Below are 27696 nucleotides of genomic sequence, written 5' to 3'. Positions count from 1 at the left end.
GGATCTCTGATGTAATTACTCTTGCTAATTTCCCTTTTGAGCTTTAACCACATTTTATCTACTGAAAAGAGTGTGTGTGGTAGCTGATGTGCAGATAAAGGTGTGACCCATGTGTGCCTTACAGCTGGATTAAGGAATGAACAGGCACAAGGATGGCTCTAGCTCAAGAATGAGCCACCAGCTATGTTTTCACAACTGACACAACTTAAACTGCAGGATTTCTCCTTGCAGCTGCTGAGAACAGATTTCTCTAATGTGAAGTTCTCTCCTACTGCAGGAAGTTCTTCAGGGGGGTGGATGTTGCAGCCTTGGTGGCTCTTTTCCTTTCTCATGTGGTTCCTCTTGAGGTGTGGGCTGGTGCCTGCTCTGGGCCACCTTCTCTAATTGCAGACTTTTGCAACTATAACTTCTTCCCTCTCTGTTTTCCCAGGGTTTCTGGTATGCACTTAAAGCCATATCTCAAGTTACAGAAGAAAGAGCGATCCCCAGAACTAAGCCAGGATTCCCTGCGAGGCCACCAGGGACCAGCACAAGGAGAAAAATACACCAACTGCACCAAACTGAGCGTTTTCCCAAAACCCTCCCTCGTGACTCCATCTCAGAAGCTGCTGGGGATTATTTATCCAAATACTATGTGCAATATGAACGGGAAGGGCCCAGCGGACTCTCCAAGTGCAAGGGAAAAGAAGAACTCCCTGTCTGCCACCATCCACCAGGGAGAGGAAGGAGAGGGGCCGCTGGATGTCTGGGCTGTGGTGAAACCTGGCAACACCAAGGAGAAAATCGCCTTCTTCGCAGCCCAGCAGTGCGGCAGCACCGCCCGCACGGGCTCCATGAAAATCAAGAGCACGTGGGACATCGACGGGAGAACGGCCAAGCGCAGGAAAAAATCGGTGGATCTTAAAAAAGCCAAGATTCAGCTGGAGAGGATGAGGGAGGCGAGCGGCAGGTGCCCGCAGCCGGAGCCGTTCGCCTGCGGCGTCGAGCACTGCTCGGTGCACCTGGGCGACGGCGACGGCGCCTTCCCGGGCCGCTCGCTGTCCGTCATCCAGATGGTGGCTTTCCTGGAGCAGCGGGCCAGCGCCCTGCTGGTGGACTGTGCCAAGCCCTGCACGGGCTCCGGCGCCGGCAGGCTGAGCGGCCAGGCCCAGCCCAGGGCGGGCTGCGAGCCCTGCGAGGGCGAGGCGCCGGCAGAGCCGGTGCGCGTGCTGGACATGGTGGCCAGGCTGGAGTCGGAGTGCCTGCGGCGGCAGGGCGAGCCCCAGGGCGGCCTGTCCCGCAGCAACAGCTTCCGCAGGAACGTGGGCAGGGTGCTCCTGGCCAGCGGCACCCAGCCCGAGGCGCGGCTGGGGAAGGGGGGCCCGCCCCGGGGGGACGGCCTGGGGGAGGCGGGGGCGGCGGGGGCCGGGTTCGGAGGCCGCTGTGCCCCTCTGGGGGACTCCGAGCTCTGGGATGGCGGCGCCTCTGCCCCGCAGCCCTTTCCCTCGGGGCTGGACGCCCGGGTGGGGAATGTGAATTCGGGACTTGCCCACGCGGTGTTGGCCATGACAGCTGGCAGGAATGACACCGAAACGAGGATTGAGCCTCCCAGGGCTCTGCTGTCCCCGTGTCCTGCCGCTGCCACGCTGCCACCTGATCCCTTGCAGAGCAAGAACGCGACTGTTGATTGTACGTCGAAAGAGCCTGTGATTTTCCCAAAGCATCCTGCTAGGAAAGAGCCCTTATGCATCAGTATATCAGTGACCAAGACAGAGGAGGGGTGCAGGAAGGAGAAGCTCTCCAGTTCAGGTGAGGATTCTCTCCCTGGGAGGCTGTTTTTCCTCCAGGGCGAGCAGGCTGCTGCTCACGAGCAACAGCCACGGCAGGAGAGCACCCAGGAGAAGGCAGGGGCAGTAGCCCAAAACGAGGATGAGGATGCTCTGGCATCTGGTAGATTGTGTGTCAGAAGCAGTGTCCCTACAGAGCCATCGGCCCCTTCTGTCCCTCCCACAGAAGGGGCTTTGCAAGTACTTGATCCCTCCTGCCTAAAGCGGCAGGTTTCGCATGACTTTCTGGAGACCAGGTTTAAAATCCAGCAGCTTTTGGAGCCTCAGCAGTACATGGCCTTCCTGCCTCACCACATCATCGTGAAGATCTTCGGTTTGCTTCCCACCAGGAGCCTGGTGGCCCTAAAATGCACTTGCTACTACTTCAAGTTCATCATTGAGTACTACAACATCAGGCCGGCGGATTCGCGCTGGGTGCGCGACCCTCGCTACCGGGAGGATCCCTGCAAGCAGTGCAAGAAGAAATACGTGAAAGGGGACGTGTCCCTGTGCAGGTGGCACCCCAAGCCCTACTGCCAGGCTCTGCCCTACGGGCCTGGCTACTGGATGTGCTGCCACCGCTCCCAGAAGGGCATCCCTGGCTGTAAGCTGGGTCTCCACGACAATCACTGGGTCCCTGCCTGCCACAGCTTTAACCGTGCGATCCACAAGAAAACCCGAGGAGCAGGAGCAGAGGTGGAAGAGGAATATTAGTGCACAAACACTTTCCTGCAAGATTGTTTGGGGGTAGGAGGAGGAGGAGGAGATTCTCATGCCTTGTGCTGTTTACAGTGTACATAATGATCGTGATTTTTTTTTTTTTTCCCCCCCACAGGGCTATGAAACTGCACATACTCAAACACAAGAGCCTTTACCTTTTAGATGAAAAGAGAGCTTTTAGTCCATCTCTGTAAATAACACTATAAAAACTAATTGTACATACAGAGTCTACAGCTGGCTGAACAAGGTAACCCCTACAATGCAGCTCTCCCAGTGTTGCGGCTATAGGTGTGTGTGTTTTTAAGTGTCTTGTTTCAAAATCTGTATATCCTGTATAATATATGAATGTTTCTGAGAAGAAACTCTAAATAGGTAAAGGTAAACTTGTTTAAAGCTGCAGACGACTTAACTGGACAACCTGAAACTTTAGGCTATAGAACAAATCCATTATAGTAGTGTGGCAGTGGATTAAAAAAAAAAAAAAAAAAGAGAGAGAAGAATATTATTGTATAGTCAGAATATAAAAAAAAGTTCTTGTCTACCTTACCCATGTTGTCTGGTTGGGTTTTTTTTTTTTACATAAATAAAATGTGCATTCTAGATCTGCCTTACCAGACTTTCTCTTGTAAGACTTTTGCCCCAAAATAAAAATGCTGTAAAACACGTGGCAGAAACTTGGTGCTGTGCTGTAGTTCAGATGTGCAATGTGCTTTCTCTAGCAAACCTGTCCTGCTACTAACAAAGAAACAAAACCCCCCCCAAATCTTTAGTGCTTTGGGAACTCCCTGCTGTAACATTCACAGATTGCAGCTTTTCCTTCCTGTCAGCCCTTTGATCAGGAATTCTGGTGCTAGGTGTGTAAAGCTTGCAAGAACCAGGCACTTTCTGCTCCTCCTGCTTCTTGGCTCTTGTTCCCTGGATGCTCCTGGAGGACAGAGTGTGGCTCCAGCAGGATCTCTGTGGAGTTGCTTTGGATCTGTGATGTGCTGCAAGCTTTTCTATCTGCTCTCTATGGAATTTTTCCCTTGCAAGAAGAATCCTTGCAGTGCTCTGCTGCCTCTCCTCCCAGTGCTGTGGCTCTGTGCTTCCCAGGGGACTTGCAGAGGTTTGTGTTGGATGAACAGTGACTGCTCACACTCAGAACAGGAGCAGAGCATCCTTGGAGCCAGATCTCAGCCTCCTGTTAGATCCCTTGGAAGGTGGATGGTTTGGAAGCCAGGGAATGGACCCTGGCCAGCAGAGAGTGCCAGCTGTGCCTTTGCCCTGGCCATGTCCCTCCTCTCCTCATTTGCTGCTGTTGCTGTTCCTGCTCAGGACATGGATGGACTCCTGGCTCTCACCATTCCAGCTGGAGCATCCAAAATCTCTGACCTGGTGCAAGAAGAGCTGGTGCCACCTTCCCCTGGGGCTCAGCTCAGGCTCTCCCCTGCCCTGCAGACCCCAAGGAGCTGCTGGAAAGGGCAGGGATGGGGTGGATCTGCACCTGGCTCATCCTGTTCTCTATCCTTTGGTGCTGGAGCAGCAAGGTGTGGAAAACTGCTGGCTCTGGGGACCAGGCTGAGCCACCCACCTCCACCTGCCCTGGGCTCACGGTGACTCACCTGCTTTTGGAGCATCAGGAGGAGAAAAGAGGATTTGAAGGTGGATACTTTTGTTCTGTAACAGTGGGAGAAGGAAAATCGAGCCCTTGCAGCCTGGAATGTGGGTTTGGTGAGCTCAGGCTTTTCAGGGAGGTTTAAAGGATGTGCTGGTTTTATATTTTGCCTTCACCTGCTCCTGCCACCCCTCCCAGAGCTGCTCAGCCTCCCTGCACTGCAGACATGATGACAACCTGGAGGAATGAAATTAGGAATCTAAAAAAAAGGGTGTGGCCACCTTGTAATCAGCTGGGAAGAGGGAGAGGAAAAGCAGGATCCCTCCTTCATCCCTGATTTCATCCTCTAAGGGGTGCAGGCTTCACCCAAACTTCCATCTGCTCCCTGGGCCAGCAGCAGAACAACCTCCAGGTTGTTGTTTTGCCACAACCATCAGCATCAAAGGCCTTCAGCTTATTTTTGATTAGGGGAAAAGGGAAAGAAGCTGCTTTCCTGCCCCCCCCCCCACCCAAGACTCTGGAAAACTTGAGGCTGAGAGCAGCAAGGAAAGTCCCTGCAAGGAATGGAGTGGAAGAGGAAAATATTTTGTAATTAGATAAGAGGCCAGTGAGGTCATTTTATTTGGAACAGGGTGTGAGATCTTGGTCACTTTGTTGAACAAGAAGAAAAATGAGGATAAAACAATATCATGAGGCTGTTTTGTTCTTGGAGCAGGTAAACCCAAAGGACAACTTGCTGTCTCCCTTACCCCATCCCTGCCCTCCCCTCAGGCTGCCTGGGGAGCATGGGCTGTTTATACATCATTTATTACCTTGTCTGCCAGAACTGTCCCTCCTGCACAGCATTGCTGTTAAAAATCGTTTCACAGAGCAAGCTTTTGCATCCAGAAGTGGGTTGGTTCTGAGCTGCCTGCAGGCTTTTTTTTCCACTGTAACATTGTAAAATGCAGATTTCTGTTTCCTTAAGGGATGATTCAGGGAGAAGCCAAGGTCTGATGAATGTTAGGGTTTTTGGGGTTTTTTCCTAAGAAGCAATTAAAAAAAAAAATAAATCCAGTGTTAGATTTACAAAGTTCAGTGTTTAGAACTGAGGATGAAGGACTGCACCATGTGCTTGACTTCCTTGCCTGGGAGCATTTGGAGTGTCTGGACTGAATTTCCAGATAGGCCTGTGAAGAAGTTGTAATAACATTTCCATTGTCCATAAGCTTCCAGTTTTCATCAATCTCTGGGGCTCTCCTGGTATGGACAGCACTGAGAAAGCTGCCTGTGGCTGAGCCTTGTGGTTGGGCTCTTGCTCCATCCTGGCTCTTCCTGCAGCAGCTTTTCCCTTTGCTGGGCCCTGTTCCCTGTGGAAAAATCCTGGGATGCTGCAGCAGAGTTCAGTTCCTTGTGTTGGACCCAGGTCCTTCCCTGCAGCATCTGCCCCGTGCCAGCCCCTGGAGCTGTCAGTAGGGCCATGGAAAAGCTCCAAGGGCTGGAATTCCTCTGCTCTGGAGCCAGGCTGGGAGAGCTGGGGGTGCTCACCTGGAGAGGAGAAGGATCCAGGCAGAGCTCAGAGCCCTGCAGAGCCTAAAGGGATCCAGGAGAGCTGGAGAGGGACTGGGGACAAGGGATGGAGGGACAGACACAGGGAATGGCTTCCCACTGATAGGGTTAGATGGGATATTGGGAAAACATCCTTCCCTGGGAGGGTGTGAGGCCCTGGCACAGGGTGCCCAGAGAAGCTGTGGCTGTCCCTGGATCCCTGGAAGTGCCCAAGGCCAGGCTGGACAGGGCTTGGAGCAGCCTGGGACAGTGGAAGGTGTCCCTGCCATGGCAGGGGTGGAATGAAATGATCTTTAAGGTCTCTCCCAACCCAAACCATTCTGGGATCTCACACCTGCACAAAACTCTGCTGACAGATCCAGGCTGTCTCGACTCCCCCTTCTTGCAGGGTGGAAATGGTGCTGAAGCCTCACCTGAGGCAGTTTCTCCTCCCCACCTGCCTTTGGCTGGTCAGGCAGTGCTGCTGCAGGGACAGCTGAGGGCATGACCAGGCTGCTCTCCTGCCACAGAGCAGAATGGGCACAGGACAGAAGCTGCTGCTGCTGGTCCTGCTCTAGCAGAGGTGGCCTGAGTGTTCTGAGTGCAGGAGCTGAGCTCAGCCCAGACTTGGCTTTGCCCCTGGCCATGAACTGCCCCAGCTGCTGCTGCTGCTCCACTCCTGGGTGCCCAACAGCCAGGAATTGCAGGGCCAACACTCCTCCCCATCCAGTGTCACAAAAAATGGAGGGGAAGGGATTGTTTCTCCTCCCTCATCCAGCAGAGCCTGCTCAGCCCTTTCCCATCCCTGCCACTCTGACATGCTTCACTTTAATAACTCCATCCTTCAACAAACACCTTCTTGCACCCTGAGCTTGCACCAAGGAGCCTTTGCATGCAGAAGGAATTCAGCCCCTGCAGAAACTTCCCCCAGCACAGGCTCAGCCAAGAGGTTTACATGTACAGAGGGATGTGTGTGTGTGTGTGTGTGCTGTGCAGGACTCCACCCCCTGCTCCCATGGAGATACAGTTATTTTTTGTAAGAGTATTTTTTTAGAATGGGTATTGCTTATTCCACCGCTGTACAACTGATTGCACTGTAACAGCTCTGGTCCCTGTGATGCTTTGAAGGCTGGAAATTCTTGTGTACTTTGCCCAGCACGGTGAAAAACAAACCACACAGAAGTAACAGTCATAAATATACAACTTTAAAAAAATTACTGTTAAAGATTTATTGCAATAATACAATAAAATTTAGAAGAAAAAAAAAAAAAAAACAAAAGGAAAAAACAAAACAAAACAAAACCATTTGTGTTTAGTTACATCTTAAGTCTGGAAGTTGCAAGAGAGGGGCCACGAGTTTCCCCAGGTGAAAAATCCACCCTGGGTGTCCCACCTGAGACCCTGCACTGGCACCTGATTTTCAGCACAGGGCTGGGCCCCCGAAATCAGGCTCTTCCTTGGCAGCCCAAATTGGCCACCCCAGGTCACTGGTCATGACCAGAACCCAAACTGAACTTCCTGTGTTCATGCTACACAAAATGTTCTGTAAACTCTCAGCTGGCTGCCTTCAAATATCTATAATTACAGATATTCCTGCCCTCCCTCCCTCCCCCACCCCCCCAAAACAACCTGGGAAACAAATCCTGCTGATTGCACTCAAGGTTTGGACACAAACAATTCTCCCTCAGCTACACATGTGCAAAACACTTAAAAAAACCACCACAACCTTGTGTTCTGTTATAAAAAAAAAGGTTCCATGAAAAGCCCCACCCCAACACATTTGAACACCCTCAGGGTGCCCTTGTGCACTCTCAGAGTATGACAGGGCTGCAAATAAATTATTTTGGAAAACATGGATAGGAAGTATATGGCTTAGAAAAGTTATTGTGTTGGATTTTCTTTCCCTAAGTTCAGTGACAGTGCACGAAGCTGAGTCATGGCCTGACCTTCTGGGGCTCAAAGCACAAAGGCAGCAATGAAGAAGGGACTGAAATGCCTATTAAAAAACAACCAAAAAAAGGTATTTAGATGGTGGGGTCCAGTGCAAAATCCACAGGGAAGCAGAAGGGCTGGGCTGGGAGCCCAGTTTCCAATACTGGCGTGTGCTGGTTGCTCAGAGCTGTGAGTGCTAAAGTGCTGTGAGCCAGCAGAGCCCAAAGCCCCAGGCTGGGCTGAGCCTGGCAGCAGGGCTGGGGACACTGACACTGCTGCCAGCCCCCACCAGCTCAGCAGCCAGGGCCTGGGCTGTTCTAAAACAAACCCAACTCTCAGAGCAGAGGAGCGAGGGAGCTGTTGTCTGACAACGTGCACAATTGGGGTCTTTGGTTTAAAAAAAAAAAAGAAAAAAAATAATTAGAAGAAACTACTGACAAGAGGTGCCCAAGCTCAGGGCTAAAGAGAAGCAGCTGCCGTGGAGGGGTGGGTGGCACAATGCTCAGCCAGGCCCTGGGCATGGGGCACACGGGTGACACTGCCACACCTGGCTTCCCACCCCTCTGGGTGGGGACAGCCTGGAGAGGAACAGAGAAATCCACCACAAAACACCCCCTGAGGTGGCTGGGAAAGCCAGGCCTGGGGCTGGGGTGGGGCAGGGATGTGGCCTCTGTCACCACATCCTCCTTAGGAGCTGTGTCCCCACAAGCTGCAGGGCAGGGGCAGAAATCCTCCCTCCTGGAGGGAGGGCAGGAGGCTCCTGCCTTGGCTGCCCTGTGCAGGAACTGCCCCAGCTCTCAGTGTAAACGTTGGAAGCTCTCTGAGCAAACCACCCATGGGTGCCCCATCCTGCAAGGCAGAGGAAGAGGAGGAGCTCTTGCTCACCAGGTCACTCACACCCACCTCCTGGGGTTCCACCAGCCAGCTGTGCCAGGGAAACCAAACCAACTTCTTGGCAGTCAGTAAACAACAAACCCCACCATGAACATACAAGAAAATAGGGTTAAAAACACATGTAGTGTGGAGAGCATGTGACTTCACCAGACTGGCTTGAAATGAGGTTTTTCTAATGCTAAAATGTGGCAACATGGTGTGGTAACCGATGGATATTATTGCAACAATGCAATTCTGTATCAGCATCGAATGTGGGCCTAGCAAGAGAACTTCCAGTGTTTCTTTGGTGTATGGTATTAAGAGTACAGAGCCTGTGTGCCTCAGCACAACACAAAACTTCTACACCTACCAGTGGAAACAGCATGAAACAAGCCAGTTTTCTATGGCAAAACTGGGTAAAGGTTCACAACCAAATCTAAACCGAGAGCAATTTGCTGTGTGAATTCCCTGTCCATGCTGATCATTTGTATTAAAAATATGGCAACAGAGATTAGAAAACATGTTAAAAATGCATAATTTTCATGTCCTGAATGAAAAAAATTTAGAAATACGCATTTTTGCATTATGCAAGACAGATTTAAAACACACACGCACACACACAAAAGAAAACCCTGTAAGGAGTTAAGAAAGTGGGAACTGCATTTGCACCACTGTCCAGACCGTGCCCTGAGCAGCCTTCCCTGCGCTCTCCCAGATCCAAAGATTCCAAAATCTGCTCCTGCAGAAAGCAGAGCTGGAGGTTGCTGGGTCCTTCAGCAATCCTGGATGCAGACAGAGCCAAGACACGAAGCGCCCTCGCGGGATCCGTCGGAGCGCGGAGCTCATTTACAAAACGGGGCCGTCGCTGTCAGCTGGGGGAAATAAAAAGGTTTTCTCTGGTTTACAAAACACAAGTCTGACCTTTCCTTTGTTCCAGGCACTACTTAACTGGACAGGTGAGGGTTGGCTAGAGCGGGGCCGGGCGGCGCTAGCGGTGCCCGGTGTAGGCTTTGAGCCACGAGGTGACGGAGGCGGCGGCCGACGAGATCATCCCGCCCGCGCTGCTGCTGCTGGCGATGGGCTGGGACACCTGGCTGCTCTGGCTCTGCAGCATCTCCACCTGCTGCGAGGGGATGTCACAGAACCTGGGGCTGGGCAGGTTCTCCCAGTCCGTGCCCAGGTCCGTCTCCTCGTCGCTGACGCGCTCGTCGCCGCTCTCGTCCGTCTCGCCTGCCGCGCTGGGCTCCACGAACTCCATGGAATCCTCCAGGTCGGCGCTGATCTCGAAGGGACCCGACCTGTGCGTGGGGACACGGTGCCATTGTCACCCCCTGTGCCCTCCCAGCCCTGCCCTCGTCATTGTGGAGCCCTGTCCGTGCAGAATTGGTAACATCTGAGGCTGAGTTATAGCAGGTTTTAGGGCCAATGCATCCAACAGATCCACTTCGTATCACACGGGGCTTTGCAATTCATGGATTATCAATGGATATGTGGCAATGGGGACCTGGGGGCCCAACCTGCCCTGTCAGGGGTTTATTTGCACAGCTCTAAAAACTTTATTCAGTTTGGTAGAAGTGCCTCTGTGGCTAGTCTAGCTCTACAGGGAGCTGAAAAAGTCACATGGCAGAGGGAGCTTTGTGTCACCACAGATGTAACACAAACACTTGGCAGAGGGAGGGACAGTGTTCCAGACCATGGAGCAGGAACAGTGGGATAGAGAAACACACACAACAGGGAAAGCTACTGGTGATAACTCAGGGCTCCACTGGTGGGAATCTTGGCTTGATGTGGAGCAGCTTTAATTAACACCAGGCCAGGAGAGCTCAGCTCTGTCAGGCTGTACCCTGCAACTCACAGGTCTGGCACAACTCACCAGTGGAGACTCCCCACTCTGCCCTGAGCCACACCTCAACCTCCTTCTCACTCTGAGGTTGGCCAGACACTGGAACAGGCTGCTCAGAGAGGCTGAGGGGTCTCCCCTGGGGACACTCCAAACCCAGCCACACAGAATCATGGAGTGGGTCAGACTGGAGCTCATCTGTTCCAATCTCCCTGCTCCAGCTGGGTCAGCACATGGCACAGGATTGTGTCCAGATGGCTCTGGAATATCCCAGTGAGGGAGACTCCACACCCTCTCTGCTCTCAGGGCTCAGTCACTGCACAGGGAAGTTCTTCCTCATGTTCAGGTGGGCATCAGTTCCTGCTCATTCCTTTGGTGCCATTGCTGGGCCCCAGAGCAGAGCCTGGTCAATCTCTGAGCCCTCCCTGCAGACAGGGGCACACAGGGCTGGGGGCTCCTCTCAGCTGAGCAGCCCCAGCTCCCTCAGCCCTTCCTGGGCAGGGAGATGCTGCAGCTGTGGGCACTGGCTCTGCTCTGATCCATGGGCTGGATCTCCATGCAGGGTCCCACTTGTGCTGTGACTCAGAGTTCCCTGCTGCCACTGCCTGGTGGGAGAAGTGATTGCATCCTGCCCAGTCCCACTGCTCTGGGCTGCCTGGATTCCATGGAAAAAGGCAGATTCCCCACAGCAAGCAGCACCCCTGACACAGTTCACTCCCAGCCACAAAACTGCCCCATGAACATGAGCAAGAATTTGATGGAATCTTTTAGGCTGGAAAAAACCCCCAAAATCACTGAGTCCAACCATTAAACACAGTAACCAGTTAACACAGGCAAGAGTTTATCCAGCCTTAGTGGGAGAAGGAGTTTAAAGCAATGATTTGTCATGGGAAATATTAATCCAGATAATTAAAGGTTGGTAAAATCATAAGCACATGAAGACAGCAGCATATAAAGGAGATTGTCAGGCAACCACAGGCTTAGGTATCTAAAGGAAAACAAAGAGAGCTGCTTGCTGCAAACTTTGCAGCCAGCTGAGAAATTAAAGGCAAACACTCCTCTTTCATAATCTGAAAAGAAATGGGAGTGCTGCCTCCTGGCAAAGCCTTTTGCTTAACAAGGGAACACAAGGAGGAGTCATCAGGGTTGAGGCCAGAAGGGACCATTAGATCATCCCCAGTGACCTCCTCTCTAACAAAGGCCACTGCTCCCACCCCTGCTCCCTGTCCTGAGCCAGCAGCTCCTGCCTGATGACAGCATCCATTCCACAAACTCAGCCAGCCTGCAGAGGATGACAGGAGGAAACAGAATCCCCACCTTCATTCCTGTGGGTAATTAATGCCTCTGCTAAGTGCATGTGCCTCATTTCAACCAGCTCAGACTCTCTGCTCCCAGTGGTGTCTGTAAAGCTGTTCAGCAGCCTGGTGGGTATTTTATCCAACTCTCCTGTAACTTTCTTTTACTCTCTGGATCCAGCAGATGCATGTGGAGCTCTGTGATACCTGCACAGTGCCCACTGCAGCCCCTGGACCTTTTAGAGCAGCTGCTTTTCTTTGAGGACACAGCTCTCCATCCTCTGGGTTATTTCCAGCACTTTATTTTCAGGCAGGCAGCAAGCATAGATTTTTTTTTCCTAAATGTTTTACAAAGATATGGCTCCCCATGTCTCTGGGCTGAATCAGTAGGGATATATGCAGAGAACACAAGGAAGTGGGAACAGGCAGCTCCTCTTAGTGGCACTGCAGGTTTTTGAATAAAACCAGATCCATACAAGAGAACAAAGCAGAAAAGTAGATTTCAGAACATTACTGTGTTTAAGGGGGGAATAAAACACCAGGCACATCAAACAAATATTTGCAGACTGTCTTGGGCACAAGTGACTTGTGTGTGGATTATCCCAATGGGGAAATCAGTGTCATTTGCTTTCTTATATTTAACTTGTAAAAAAACAAATAAATTATTAAAGCTGGTACATACAAGCCAGAACTGATGTTCTTTTCATCATGTTCTAAGCTAAGAGAACATTTGTCTTTAATCTTAATTTACATATAAATGAGTATTATTTAAAGGGTCAACTTTGGTCTAGGCAGTTCATTGACTGGAAGTATTTTGGGAAAGGTTTGCCTGGGATTCTTTTCAGGGTTTGTGTTACTGGATGCTCTGAGGTATTTGCATGTTGGCAAAGTGTGGGCAGGTTCACACTTGGAGCATGGCAAAGCTGCCTGGCATTTGTGCTGCTGCTCCCTGCAGGGAAGGAGTTCCTGCTCCTGGGTGTAGGGGAAATAAGTCCATCATCAGCTGCAAAGCCTCCAGCTGAGCCTGTCACAGGCACAAAGCACAGCAAACACACGTCTGTGAAATTTAATTCCCTGCTCAGGAGCCCCTTTTTCTGTCCAGTCTTTCCTCCTCCTGAAATTACCCTGATTTCTGTGCTGAGGACTGATCTATAGGCACAACAGAAGGGAATTTCCCCCATAAGTAACAAGGCAAAGGCATAAATTCCAAAGGGATTCAGCCACAGGAGAGTTCATATTTTGCTTTTCTTACCTGCCCAAGTTCTCAGTGTCTGGGCTGACCAGGTACATGAGGTTCCTGAGGGTATGCAGGGGGTGCAACAGATCTAAATTTACATGCTGACATGGGGAAGGGAAAAGAAAAACAAACATGATCAGGTCCTGAAGGAAACCAGCAGGCACAGCTGATATTTAAAAATCTATTTAAAGATATCAAATGTGCATCCCCCCCTACCTGAGAGAAGCAGAGGTGAAGGATATTAGCATTCAGCTTCTTCACTGCCCGTGTGAACCTGTGTCTGCTGAGATTCTCTCCACAGAATTCACTGTTCAAACACCACACACACAAAAATACACAAAAAGCAAAATGCTGTGAAAATACACTCACTGGAAGCATCAGCATTCCATGCCCTGGCTTCCTAACAAATCCTAGAGTAAAAAATCCTCGCAGTGAGCACTTGTTCAAAGTCTACAGACAGTTTTAGAGCACTCAGGAGATTAATTTTAAACCTAGCAGGGCTGTGAGCATTTTATCAACAAGCTCTGCTTGCCCTGGCCTCACCAGTTTCCACAGGACAGGTGGTGTGAACTGTAGGGAACTCAGATCCACCAGAGCCAAACTGTTTCAGATTTCCTTTAAAATCTTGCATCCCTGTTCCCAACCTTTTCTTCTTGGAGGGTTGAACACCCAAACAAAATCAAAAAACCACAAAATGGTTTGGGTTGGAAGGGACCTTCAAGATCATCTGGTTCCAACCCCCCAGCCATGGGGTGGGAAAAAGCTGAAACCCTACACAACTTTTGTGCCCTCACTTTGACAACCACTATTCTAAAACACTTTAAAGAATCTCAGCAGCATATTTGGGACCCTTTAGAGCCTGACCAGGCCTGCAGCTCCTTCTGTCTGCTCCACACAGACACCAAAATCCTAACAGTGCTCTTCATCCCAAATGGGGTTCATGCAGTGCACTCCTAGGTGTGTTCCATCCCACTGGGAATTCCTCTGCTGCCATGCCACATTACAGCACTTTTCCTACAGCACAGCAGGCAGCAGAGCTGTTCAAGAGCTGCTGGGATCTTGTGGAGCACAGTGGGTTCCAGTAAAATGAAGAGTGCCATCCATGCACTGCCATATTTCATCTCACAGTTAAGAATGTTGAATATCTCAATTGAGAGCTGTTATTTTCAACTGTGATGGTTGAAACTTTTACTTTCTCACAGGAAGTAAAAAAGGAGGGAGGGACTGTGGTCCCTGTTAACTGTGGTCTAAAATCCTGCTAGCCCTCCCCTCAAAAATCCATGAGCCACCTATGTTATCAAAAGCTGTTCCAGGTCATGACTTTGTTCCTCAAACCAAACTGATCTAAGGTCACTGATTCCCCTGCTGTGTTTTTTTGACTTGCCTGTTGCAGAGCTTCTTGGGAAGATTTACATCAAGTATGAGAGACAAAGTGTTAACAAGCTGAGTTGCATAGCACAATGCAGCACTGATGGTATGAGCAGGGTTATTATGTTCCATATCTGAAAGAAATAAAAACAACATGAAATCTTTGTTTTAAATGAAGCCTTGGTGGGTGTGTTAATATGTTCCTGGAATATGTCATTTCTAAATATGAAGAACAGCCTGAATCTAGCAATCATTTCCAGTGAAATCTGTCAGAAGTTGGAAGAAAATAGTAATTCTTGGAATTCCTGTTAAGATGATGACATGTGAACTGTGTCAAAACTGTGAATAATTAACATTGTCTACTTCACTGTGCTGTGTATCCCAGTGAGCATTTCATGCAAAGGAAGATTTCAGCAGACTAATCATAAAATCACAGAATAGTTTGGGTTGGAAGGGACCTTAAAGACTACCTAGTTCCAACTGGGCAAGGAATCTTCTTGTGAAATCCCTATTTTGGTATTTATTTCTGGCATGGAGTGAGAATAAATGGCCCAGGTCTGCTGGCACTGTGTTGGGTTGATGTGGCCATTAGTGTGTATTCTGTCCCCATCTGCTGACCTGGCTGGGGCAGTGCCCCTGATCTCCTGGCACATATTCTCTGCTCATGGGCCATCTTTAAACCAGCTGGGCAATCATCTTTATCTTCCCACAGCCCATCCTCCCTCCAGGAGATATCTCCTGTTCATGGCCACTGAGTCCCAGGGCATGGCTGATAAAATTCCATCATCCCACTGGGAGATGCTCCAGCCAGGGCAGGAGCCAAGCCTTTCCTACCCAGAGAAAAACTGAGATTTGGACACCAAGGCACCTTCTTTCCACTGGATTCCAGAGGAAAACCAGAGCCTTGCACATCATCCCTGGAGCTTCAGAGGAAACTGCACCTTCTCCAGGAGCACTGCTCCAGCTGAGCCACATCTGCCCCTGCAGGAGGATGCAGCACCATGGAATGGGACTGTGCCACCACCCTGACTGACTGACTGTGCCAGCTTGGATTCTGACTCTGGCAGGGCTGGGATTGTTCTGTGTAATACTGCATTGCTATTTTAATTTTCCTAGTAAAGACCTGTTATTCCTAGATCCCATATCCTTGCATGAAAGTCCTTTAATTTCAAAATTATAATAATTTGGAGGGAGAGGGTTTACATTCTCCATTTCAAAGACAAGCTCCTGCCTTTATTGACAGACACCTGTCCTTCAAACCAGAACAGGCACCCAAAGCTCCTGGAGTGTCCCAACTGCCTAAAACCAGACCTTGGCCCTTACCAGGTCCCTGTGTAGTCTTCTTCTCCTCCACCCAGCTGTAGTAAGCAGAGTAGTCCCCATTGTTGGGCAGGATGATCCAGGGCCCTGTGATGCTGATGCTGGTGTCCCCGTTGTGGTCGTCGCACACCCACCTCCCGGACAGGTACGTGGTTCTCCGTGCTTCTGCCAGCTTGCTCACAGTGCTGGAGGTCATGGCATTGTCACTCTCTGAGGACACATCTGCAGGGTCCCTGCAGGGACCACAAGGGGTTGAAAAGAAGTGGTTGAAAAGAGAATCTAACAAGCACTTGGCAGGTACCGAGCCAGATTTCACTCAGGGCAAGGTGGTTGTAGGAACGCTCCTGCAAAAGTCCTCAGTGCCAAAAGTACTTTCATTTGTTCTGGGGTTTTTGATTGGCTATTTTTGTAGAATCCAGGAGTGGTTTGGGTTAGAAAGGACCTTAGAGACCATTTCTGCAGAACTCCTTATTCCCACAACTACTTCCATTTTCTCTGGGATTGTAAATTACCTGTTTTTATAGAATCCTAGGTTGGAAGGGGCCTTACAGACCATCTCACTCCACCCCTGCCATGGGCAGGGACACCTTAACTAGACCAGGCTGCTCCAATCCCTGTCAAGCCTGGCATTGAGCACTTCCAAGGATGGGGAATCCATATTTTAAGGAAGTTTAACACTGGACATGCAGCTCAGATCTCTCAGAGGAGATTCAAGCACTTCCAGATTCAGATTCTTCTGTCCTGGACCTCTATCTGTGGGGAGAACACAACTCCTCCTCCTCCTCCTCTCCAGAGACCCTAAGGGAGCCAGACTGTTGGATCCCAGAAACCTGGGATTTTTGAGCTTTCTGTGCTTTCTGACACTGAACCCCTGGAGAACACTGCTTTTGACCTGAGGCCTTGGAGAAGCTTCCAAATTTGAGTGATGGAGTTAAAATCACGGGTGTAGTTAAATAGAAGTGTGTGATTTCACATGGTTTAAATTTGGGGGTTTTGTAACATAGTAATAGCTATAGGACAAGATGGAGGGTTTTGGATGCTGCCCTTTTGGTATTCATCTTCCTTCTTCATGGTTTCAGGCAGTAATTTCTGGTTGGACAGTCAGTGCTGCACTGAGAGTCAGGAGTTTGGTTATTGGGTCAAAAGTATAAATAATATAGGTGTTAATTCTCTATTGCACTTTTTAAAAAACCTTGTAGCTAGCTGGGTTCACCTCCATTTTGCTCACTTTTAGCTGGTGGCTAGAAGTCTTGCTGAACTTTCTGTACTTTAGATAAGATTTAATAAACAACCAAGCCTGAACACGAGAAAATTCATTTCCTTCACGTTTTTCAATCCTAGCTCTGATTGAAGACAGAAGAAACTTCAGACAAGCCACTAATAAAGTACAAAACACCACCCACCTTAGACACAAGTCCCTCCTGGGTTCCCCAAGCCAAGCAAACAGAAGGACAAGGCTGCCATACCTCATGCTTGTCTTCACCTCCTCCATGGGGAAGATGACGGAGGTGAGCTCCAGGATGTGCGCCCGCCGCAGCTTCGCCAGCTGCTCGTACTGAGCTCTCAGCTCGTAGCTTTTCTTCTCCACCAGGTCTCCCAGCTTCCTGTTGTGCCTCTGGATCTTCTCCTTCTTCTCCTGGTGCCTCTGAGCCCTGCGATAATGCTTCTGGTTCTCCTCTTTAATCCTCAGCAGCCCCTCTGTGTCTGTGAGAAAACAGCAGCAGATGTTATCCCTTGGCAAAGGAGCTGGGAGGTGCTTGCAGGAAAAGCTTGAGAAAAGCTTTATTAATATTTATGGAAAACAAGATCTGTGGTGGTTTAAAACAGAAAACCCTGCTAAACTATTAACATCTTCCAGCTGCTCAGTGGTACAACTTTTTAATCTCTTCTGAAGATCTCCAAAGAGACTGCAACTGGGATTATTATTTCCCTATCTTTCACCCAGCTATTTTTGGATTTGGAGCACAAAAGCCAAGATTTCCCAGTTTAATTAAACTCCTGAGGTAATCATCCTGACAGAAATAGCCTGACTGTACATGTCTGCATCGTGCTGGCCAAAAAAGCCCTGCCCTGCTTACAGCCAAAATCAAGTGCAGATAGCATCTTCATTCACCATTTTTGGCACCTCTGCTGCTGTTAGTGTGGGTTATTTGGGCTTCACTCATGGATGTGCTCTCACAGCACTTGGATCCCAACATTGCAGGCTCCTTTTTCCCCACAGGGAAGGTTGGATATCTCCCTTTCCACTCACAAAATGGGAATTGTGCTCATGTGCTGAGGTGCTGCAACTGCCTGGATTCACTCCACATGTCAGGCACGCTGGGGCTTGGAAAAATACCCTGCAAGAGAATCTTGAAGCATCCAAGGTAGGGCCTGATGATCTTAGAGGTCTTTTGCAACCTTGATGATCCTATTATCTGCTAATTCAGGTATAAAATAAGTGGCTGCAGTCATGCTCCCACAGAGAGTCAGCAACCTCTGTCTTTTAGAAGATTTCTTGTGCTCTCCCCAAATACATGTTTAAAACTCTCCCTGTGCCCTAGTTTGAAGTGTGCCTGCCCCTGCAGACACAGAGGCTGCTCTCTCTGAACATCAGGAATGATTTCCAGTCATCTGATCCACTGCAATCCATGGTGTGTCTGGTAGGAAGGAAGATCTGGTATGTGGGAGATGCAAAGTCCCAAATTAAAGGAGGTGAGAAAAGCTTCTCCATGCAGATAAGAACCAATAATCCTCAGGTTTATATAATATAAACAAGAGAGTAGAGAAATCCACTTTTCTCTGAGCAATACCAGAATCCCTATGTGTCAGCTGTAATTCCCTTTCCTTTAAGCAGTCCTGTAACATCAACAGAAAATCAATTAACACTCACATTCATATTCCCAAACTCTCCCTTTGCAAAAAGATCAGGAGACAGGAGGAGGAGGAAAAGATCCATCTGTTCAATTTTCACATTCCTATTTGACTTGAAAGGTTATTTTTTCAGAGTGAACTCCCTTCCCTGCAGGTCCAGCAGCAATTATTTGAGAGTAGGGGAGACACTCACATTTCCTCTTTAGCAGTCCCAGTGCACAAACAACTGTCCTGCTCCCTGCACAGCACCTCTGCTTCATGACCCAGTTTATCAGGTGATTAAAAATCTGTCCCCAGCAGCATTTCAGGACACCACTGTGTCCCACACACCTGCACTGCCTGATAAATGCAAGCCCAGGCACACTGATCTCTGCCAGGTATTTGCAAGCCTGTCTCCTTGAACTGTTCTGCACAGAAAGAAGGCAAACACACAGATTTTAAAATCTTATTTTAAGCACCACCAATTATTGAGGTCTCCAGGAGAGTCAACTCTAAAAGCAGGAACCCAGTGTTCTAGAAATGGTTTTTATTTCAGAAAATTAAACTATGCCACATCCAAGAGCAGAGAAACAACCTTTTCACATTTTTTAACATGGCCCAAAAGTGACCAAGTTGGATCCTGATCTGTTGGCTACTCACAGCTAGAATTCATTTCTGGTCTCTCTCCAAAAGCAACTGAGCTAACAATAGGTTAGTTGGGCAACAGTCAGCTCAGTTTTTAGGCTGAATCTAATCAAATTCACTGTGAATCAAGATGAGTTGCAAAAGCTGCAGATAAATTCCACAGAAGAGTGGGAAAATGGAGAACTTCACTCCCTGGTTGGTCCTAACACTCTGCCACCTTCTGAGCACAGCATTTTGAGAAAAGGTGACTAATTTCTTGAAGTCACATTGATTTCCTCTTCTTCTTTCTTCACAGACAAAAGACAAAAAGTCATAATCTAATCTCCATAACAATCACCTCCTACCTACTGAAAAGCTTGTTTTTCTTCAACTTCCTCTTCTCTAAACCAAACATGAATTTTCTTAGCTGTTCTGTTTCATTTCCAATACTCAGACTTTCCCCAGCTGATTTTTATCTTTCTTAAATTGTTTAAATTGGACATCAGACTTGCACTGAAGTAACAGCAACACTTGGCACAGCAGGATAACTGCTTCCATCTTAAATACAACACTTACATTAGTTAACCCAGAAAGAGGTCTGAACCTTTCTGGAGCAGCATGAGATTGATAATTTTTATTTAATTTGCAATTCCCCAGATCCCTTCCTGCCAAATCTCACCCCCATCCTTCATTCTGGGTTTATTTTTCTCTTTATAACAACGTGTACCTTGATTTTGTCCCATTCAAATGATGTCATTTCACCATCCAGCCTGGCTTCCTCCATTCCATCCTCTATTCTACTGAGCTATTATGGGAAATACTGAAGAGAACTGGGCCAGGAACTGGCTCCTGCTGAGCTCCACCTGTCTCACCTCCTCAGCTTGACCACTGCCACCACTCTGGGAATGCAGCTTTTCTAACCTTTTGTGGTGACCTTGCAAGAGTTACACCCAGAACAAATTTTGTTTGCTCACAAGACAGTCTCAGGCAGTGCCCAAATCCAAGTTTTGTGCAGCTTCTGCTTCATCCTGCACTGCACCACTTCATCTCCTGATGAGGAGTTGATTTAACATGAATATCATGACATAAATAACAAAAGAGGGATTTTACATGAATACCACAACCAAGTGATGCCTATTTTTAACCACCTTATCTGTCAGTTACCAGCAGAGCCCCCAGGTCTGTAACAGGATGCCTGTGTCATCACTTTGAGGTTCTCCCTTCCTGCACCCTATGAAAGCAGGTACAGTTTTCATTTCCTCAGACACCCTCACTCCCTCATGTGCTCCACAGACCACCTCAGTTTGTTCTTTGGGTTCCATAAAGCAACCTCATGTGTAGCTGCCTATTTCCTTTCCTTAGCCTGCAGACCTCTCATGATGTAAAATCTAACCTAAGCAGCTGATCCCATTTTCTGTGCAGGAAAACAAAGCAAAGGCAGCATTGAATGCAATGCTTCAGACTTCCCTGCCCTGTTATTTGCTCTCTTTCCTGTTAACTAACACACTTGTCTGCTCCTTCACCTTTTCTTTATAATCTATTTATTATTGTTACTATCTATCCTCCTTATTCATTGAAAATAATTTTGCATCTCAGCCTTTTTGATTTTTCATTCCAAGCCCATGCTAATCCTTTATGACTCTTCTCAGGTTATGCCTCTGCTTCCACTCTCTGTATAGTTCCTCTTGAATTTCAAGCCATAAAAATATCCCAGATTCAATCAATATGCTTCTGAATATGCTTCCTCTACTTCTCTTGCAAGTAGGTTGTAAGGAGAGCTACATATTCTCTTCTGAAAAATGACCCTGCAAATTCAGTGTAAAACAATCTAATGGGTTTCAAAAACTGAAATTTCTGAATGAAGCCTACACTGTATTTCAGTGACTCATGCTCAAGTAAAATTTTCAGACAGGTGTGGGTTAAAATTCAGCAGTTTCAGGAAATCTGTGACAGCTGCAGAGCTGTTTGCTCCTCTTTATCAAGAGGAAGTGATCAGAAACACTACACTGAATAAAGCCATCTCTAGGGACACAGAGTCACAGGCTGCTAAGCATTTGCTCTTAAAGCTGTTGCAAAACCATCTCCATCCAGCTGAATAATGTCTGCTGTTTGCTAATTAAAACCCAAGCAATAAAAAAGCAAAAAAATCTCCACTCAGAGATTTGCCTTCAGGTTGATTTAGGAAGCCACAGTTTGGAAATTCACCATTTTTTAAAAAAAAACTGACACTCAAATTCACCTCAATTGATTTTTCACTCTAAGGCACAGGGAGTTTTTCTCATCACAAAAGCACAGGCATTACTCACGTCTTGTCATTTCATCATTTTCTTTGCAAATGGTCTGTTTCAGCTGCTCAATCCTCATCTTGCAAGACATTATTTTCCATCTCTGAAAGAGAACATTCAGCAACTCTAGGGCACAAATGACTTCAAACATGCTGAACTAATGATTAACAACAAAGCCAGCAGCTTTAGTGCAAAAGTAGCAGGATGCTCTTGAATGGATCAAACAACTAAATATTTCATACAGTGTTCTGTGCACAGAAGAATGCCACAAACAAAATGAATGCTTAGTATAAAGTCAATCAGTAAAATAAGTTAGTGAATAAATATCTAGTGAGAAATGAAAAATTCAGACAGCTCAGAACACTCTGCTGGCAGAGCCCATTTCAGTTTTGCTTACAACAGGCTCTTTGGGAAAGCAACACAATGCCCTCAGGGTAAACTTGTAACTTTAAACTATGAGATCTAGGAATTCAGAGAGTTTAAAAACCATGGGACACTTGGAGCAACTCACCAGCTGATCAGTTATTTCTTTCCCTTCCATGGCCTTCAAAACACTAGAGGAAAAAACATGATTGAAAGTTTTATGACTTTCTGGACTCTGTCTGTCTCCAGCAACAGTGTGTTAAAAGAGACTGTTTCTTTTTATGAGATCTCTCAGCTTTTATATCAATTTAATAAGTACAACTTACTGTTTTTGGAATTCTCTCTGTTTGGTTTTAAGATGCATCAGCCTTTCTTTCTTTTCTGAAAACCTGGAAGAGATTAAATTCTTTTATTGATATTTTGCACAATTACAGCACTGTAAGTTGTCTGAGAAAGATAATAAAACTGAAGCTTGGGGATTCTCCAAACCTCAGCTATCTGTCTTCATCTTGGGAAGTTAATAGCAAAATGTGTAAAACTCTTGCAGAATTCTAGAGCATATGTCTCATTGGAATTGCAACAGAACTTCTAAGCTGGAGAAACATCAGAGTGTTGAGCTATCAAACAAATAGCAAATTACTGCTATTTCTAGATTTATAGCTTAGCAAGATCAGTATTTTGTGTGTTACAAAAAACATTGAGTACTTTAAAAACCTCCAGTCACTGGAGAAATTAATAGTACTATATCACATAGCCCATGACCCAAATCTGCTTCAGCTGGATTCTTGGGTATGGGAACTGATCAAAAAGGAATTTTTTCAGGATTCCTTCTCTTGTGTTTTCACCCTTGGAATATAGAGAAGTCATGTTCTATCCCCCTTACTTTCCCACAATACATTCTACTTCCTCTGCAACACATAGAATTGACAATTTCATCCTAACAGAGCTGTGATATTTGCAGATGTCCCATCCTTGGAAGTGTTCAAGGCCAGGCAGGAAGGTGCCCCTGCCCATGGCAGGGATTGGAACTAGATGGTCCTTAAGGTCCCTTCTAACCCAAACCATGTGGTTTTATGATTTTACCTTTATTTCATGATATTTAAGCTTTATTTAGAAAGAATAATACACTAAGCCTTGGCAGGATGACATCTTGGATTTCCCTCTCTGTTACTCTGTGAATTTGATTTCAGGTAAAACTTCAAAATGCTTCACTTTTTCCCTTAAAGTGCTGAAATCTGAAAACATGGTGACTACCTTTGGATTCAGAGCATGTGTAACCACCTCCCAGATGACATTAGCATTAGAACAACAAAACCACTGGCTGCTGCTTCTGTAGCCAAGCAAAAGAATCTGTTTTCCTTCCAAAACAAACCAAAACTAAATGCAGGTGCTTGGCACAAAAGCCAGAGGCCACACGTGAGCTGGAGGAATGTGGTGCAACTGGAGCCCAGCTGCTCAGCCCAGCACGTCCCCTCTTCCTGTGTGTCCTCACCCCAGGAGTCACCCTGGAAATGACAAAAGGTCCTGCATGAGCCTCCAGGGCACTGCACACCTACTGCACCCCGACCTTTGGCTGCCACCAAAAATCCCCTGGCCCAGAAACACAAAGCTCAGCAGCCACACAGGGAGAAAGCAATTTGGCAATTCTAGATTTCAGAGCTGACTGAACAGAATTACCCAATTCCAGTCCATCACATCAGCAAAAAGCTGAATGACCTGTCAAAGAATACAGGAATAAATTAAGTTCTGACTGAGGAGGGAAGACAGAAATATTTGTGGAAGCCTGTAGAAACTCCAGCTCACCACGTGCTTCAGCAGCGATGTCAAACAGCTCCTACCAACTTCTCCAGCAGTTTTCTCCTAAGCAAACATTTCCATTTCTTTATATAGCTCTGGTTTCAATTGCATTGCATCCTGCAACTCATTCTGCTTTATATATCTTTAGCCTTTCAATTTGGCAAAGAAACAAAACTTGAGATGAATTATTATAGGAACTCCCATAAAATGTAAACTGAGAGGAGAGAACATCTTGAATTATCCCTGAAATGTTTCTCTCTCCTCAAGTCTTATCACATTAAGGTGAGATTTTCTGTGGTTGCCTGGCTTATTTCCACACGTTCATGATTAGAGAGAAGCAATCAGAGAGAGGGGCTTCCTAATCTACTGGAGTTGATTAATGCTGAAGGAGTTGAGGGCACTATAATTCCCTTGTTGAAAAAAGTCACTATTCCTAATCAAAACTCATAGCTTGGAGAGATTAGCCAGGCTCAGATGTCACAACTACATTGTCTTTGGCTTTTGCCATCTGCAGACACACAGAGCAAAGTAATTCAGTAGTCTGGGAAACACACTCTGAGAATTTATGCACATGACAGTCTGGAGGACACTCCCAGGAGGAAGAAGAACCTCTGAGCTGAGACCAACATCAAGATGCCAGCTTGGCTTTTGAATATCCAACACATTACTCATGAAAAGAAGGATGTCAGTGACTGTTTTACTGGAGGACTTCTGGACTACTCATCCTTAATTGTAGCTCTCCTTAAGTAATTAATCTTAACAGCTCCTCAGTCTCTCCCCCTCAAAGATACGGGGTGTGATTTTTGCTAGACAGACAAAAAACTTCTAATTTTACTGCAGCTCTTCTAAAAATTAGCACACAAAATGGTCCCATGAAATCTGAAATAATTAGAACATGAAATTATCTTCAAATAAGGAAAATACACAAGAAAATTCTAAAAATAAACCACTGTTGGATACAAGGAGTAATGCTTGGTTTCTTTATATTTAACCAAGAAGATAATGATCCTTTTCCCCTATCTGTAACATTTCCAAAAGACAAAGGAGAGGCCCAAGTGCCCCCAAACATTTCCACATTCTGAATTTCTCACACTGAGCCACTCAGCAAAGCCCTTGTCATGATACTCCTCCAGCAGTGATCTAAAATTAACCCAGGTAGTACTAGAAGGCATAAAATAAACAAATAAATAAGATAGCTGTAAACAGCAGCTGAAAGGCAGCCAGGGCACTGCACCTGTCCCTGGTCACCACTTCAAACATCTCCCCCTCTCCCAGGGCTGACATCACAAGAAATTCAGAGACACCCACAAAGAGCAAACAAAGAAAACTGACCTCTTTCCCACTCTTACATCAGTCATTCTAAGTATTAATTAGAGAATGCAAACAAAATATCTCAGGCACAGTTTAAACATAATCCCATTACCCTCAAAAGCCAAGCTTTTGTCCCTATACAGTGTTCCTGTAGCCACTGAGGATATTTGGGCTGTCAACATTGTGTTATTCATAGAGGTGTGCTGTTACTTTAATTCATTAAAATAAAGTTACCATTTTTTTAATGAATTGCACTACTGTAATTCATTCATGGAGAAGTTCTGAGCAGCAGGAGAAACAAAGCCTGGGGAAATGGAATGTGCAGGGAGGCCCCAGGTTAATACAACAGAGATGGAACTGTGATGTGCAAGCAGAGGAGGGGAAAAAGCCCAAGGGAAAAAAAATAAATAAATAAAAAATAAAAAGGAGATTTAATCCTTGCAGTTAAAATACACAATATAAATATACAGGAGCTTTTCCAGCCACAGACAAATGGGGCAGTGAAAGCTTCTCAGGAGGAGGCAGTGACAACTGTCAGACAGAAAAGCTGATCCTGTCTCATGTGAGAAGATAAAGAGGGTTTTCTCTTACACTGCTGCTTCTGGTACTTTGGCTAAAGCTGCTTCTTTATGACTTCATTTTTCTGATGGGCAGAGACTTCTTAAGCCTTGGTTAATATAGAACAACAGTACTTCAACTCTAACAAAGGCTACAATTGAACTTCTATTATAAAATCTGATCTTTAGCCAACTTAAAGCTATAAAAGAGAGAGGAAAAAACCCAAACTTGGTTTATGTTTCAAGCTCCATATCCAAATTTTTAACAGAATCTGCAGTAACTCCCAAGCCGTCTCACACAACTACACATTTTCCACCTATCTTAGAAAGGCTAAATCCAGTTTGTGGTCCCACAACAGAGTTTTTTTATATCAAAAACAGGAAAACCATCCAGTAGCAGACTAAGGTCTCAGTTCTGCAAGCTGACTCACACTGGCTGACAGCCTCTCCCCACTCCTGTGGATGTTGATGGGTGAATGCCACCACTGTCCCCTCGTTTCTGGGGACACAAGGAGCATTTAGAGCCAGGACACCATCGCCCCGCAGGCTGCTCGCCACTTCCCAAAATAGCTGCAGGCACCGCTCCCAACAGCTGCTAAGGAAGGCACCAGCCAAGGATCAGAGCATTCCAGACACGGCACCGGAGACTTTTAAAGAATCTGGGATGGATGAGGAGCCGCCTGAGTCATGGAATGAGTAAATTTGTTTATGGGCACAGCACTCGGCGAGAGGCAGCGCTCCGAAAGGAGCGGGTGGCACACGAGGAACGCGTGGGGTTTTTGTAATGTTAAAGGAAAAGGTGCCCACGGTTACGGTATACGCACAATAAAGTGTTCAGTTTCTTTTTTATACACCTTCATAATGTTGCTTAACGATTTAGAAAAGTACTATTTCAGAGTGTTGACGAAAATAGGTAACCCATCTGAAACAACACCTCACGGAGCTCTGTGCCCCGAACTGCCCGGAGCTTCTGTGGCTACATCGACACGGACACATCTGCACACGACTGAGTGAAAGTCGCCGTGATTCCTTAATTATCATTATTAAAACTCTTACAATTTCAAGGCTCGCAGCCCCGGTGCCGCTGCGGGCCCGGCAGCCCCCGGAGCGCCCCCCGCCCACACGCTGAGCCCCCCGAGCCGGGACAGCGGGAAGGGCACAACCCGGCCGCCAGCCGCTGCCCCCCGGCTCAGCGACCGCGGCAGGGCGGCGAGAGCCCGGCCCCTTCCCCTCAGCGCCGCCGCTACCTCTCCGAGTCGCGCCCGTCGAAGAAGACGAAGTCGCCGCTCTGCACGCACTTGGCGCAGGTGAGGCGGCGGCGCGTGGTGTTGCAGAGCGGGCACCGCTCCACCGCCACATAGAGACCCTCGGCGTCCTCCTCGGCGCCCCGCAGAGCCCCGGGCCCGGCGCCGCTGCCCCCGCCCGGCCCCGCGGGCTGCGGCCGGCGGCCGCTGGGAGCCGCCATGTTGGGCGCCGCGGGTCACGTGGGACGCTGTTGCCGGGCAGGGCATTGTGGGAAGGGGCGCTGAGGCGGCGGGCGGGAGCGGGGGAGGGCGCAGGACGGGCCGCGCTCCGCAGCGAAAATCCGGATTTTTAATGGAAACTGCGCCCCTTTTCCTTCTGCAGAAGGAATGGAATCATCCCTGCCCTGCTCCCAGAGCGATGGGGGTGTTATATTCCGGTTCGTAGGGCTTCACAGTTCGTAGCCGTAGCATAACCAGGCAGTAGCGCTGCTGTGGGGAGTACCAATGAAAGCAGGGCTGTGTATTTCCAATAATACCCGAATCGCTTTGTCCAAGTAGCAAATAATGATGCGCATCCTTAAAACCGACGCAGGGGCAAGATTGCCACAACCCAGCCTCCATCCATGGTGGAGCGACAAGGAGTTAAACACAGATGGTGAAGTAGGGCTGAGGAGAAAGGAGCAACACCTCAGACCTTAAAAATCTTCCAGTTCCTGACCAAGAAAGGGACACCTTCCCCTAGAGCAGGGTGCTCCAAGCCTTGGACATTTCCAGGGATGGGGCAGCCACAGTTCTCCGGGCACCCTCAGGGCCTCACCAACCCCTTCTGAGTCAAGAATTTTTTCCTGATAACGAATATGAACCTGCTCTGTTTGAAGCTATTCCCTCTTCTGTCTGTAGTGGGAAACACCAAGCAATTAGAGGAGACAGAGTCCACGGAAACCAGAATAATTTAAGCAATATCCCCATATTCCCTTTCCCAATAGAAATGCAACTGCAACAAAAATATTGCCCTACTTTTTTTTTTTTTTTTTTAAACCAATTCCCAGCCTACATTTTCCCCCCTTCCCAGTGTTATCAAACACTTAGCAGGAACAACACGGTGGAGTTAGAACCAAGATTGTTGTTTTTAAGACAAGAGTTACCATAACAAACATTAACTTAATCAGTAG

General features: G+C 47.6%; 2 protein-coding genes across 8 annotated transcripts in view; one reads left to right on the top strand and one right to left on the bottom strand.

Moving 5' to 3' along the window:
- FBXO34 (F-box protein 34) overlaps positions 1-3199 on the top strand; it is a 38940-nt gene extending 35741 nt beyond the window's left edge. For all 7 annotated transcript variants that reach the window (XM_079307717.1, XM_079307718.1, XM_079307719.1 and 4 more), the window contains one exon: positions 431-3199. In XM_079307717.1, the coding sequence (XP_079163843.1) occupies positions 431-2519 (2089 nt within the window). In that variant the 3' untranslated portion in view covers positions 2520-3199. The remainder of the gene's footprint in view (positions 1-430) is intronic.
- A 4702-nt stretch (positions 3200-7901) lies between these two features.
- Positions 7902-27160, bottom strand: ATG14 (autophagy related 14). Its single transcript, XM_079309953.1, has 10 exons — positions 26528-27160; positions 21942-22004; positions 21764-21806; positions 21274-21355; positions 16978-17215; positions 15515-15744; positions 14208-14325; positions 13040-13130; positions 12839-12924; positions 7902-9749 (listed from the first exon to the last, which is right to left on the bottom strand). Exons 1-10 carry the CDS (start codon positions 26743-26745, stop codon positions 9440-9442), a joined length of 1479 nt encoding a protein of 492 aa, XP_079166079.1. The 5' UTR covers positions 26746-27160; the 3' UTR covers positions 7902-9439.
- Positions 27161-27696: the final 536 nt, after the last annotated feature.

This window comes from Erithacus rubecula (assembly GCF_903797595.1).
Source record: "Erithacus rubecula genome assembly, chromosome: 6".
Classification (NCBI taxonomy): domain Eukaryota; kingdom Metazoa; phylum Chordata; class Aves; order Passeriformes; family Muscicapidae; genus Erithacus; species Erithacus rubecula.
This window is presented reverse-complemented; position numbering and strand designations above follow the sequence as displayed.

Bases quoted from the DNA above. Each gene is read 5' to 3' on its own strand.
- ATG14 (XM_079309953.1), bottom strand. From the start codon at position 26,745: ATGGCGGCTCCCAGCGGCCGCCGGCCGCAGCCCGCGGGGCCGGGCGGG. The intron at 17,216-21,273 runs GTGAGTAATGCC...GTTTTCTCACAG, and splicing joins AAATGATGAAATGACAAGAC to ACACAGAGGGGCTGCTGAGG. The intron at 12,925-13,039 runs GTAGGGGGGGAT...TCCCCATGTCAG, and splicing joins TTCACCTCTGCTTCTCTCAG to CATGTAAATTTAGATCTGTT.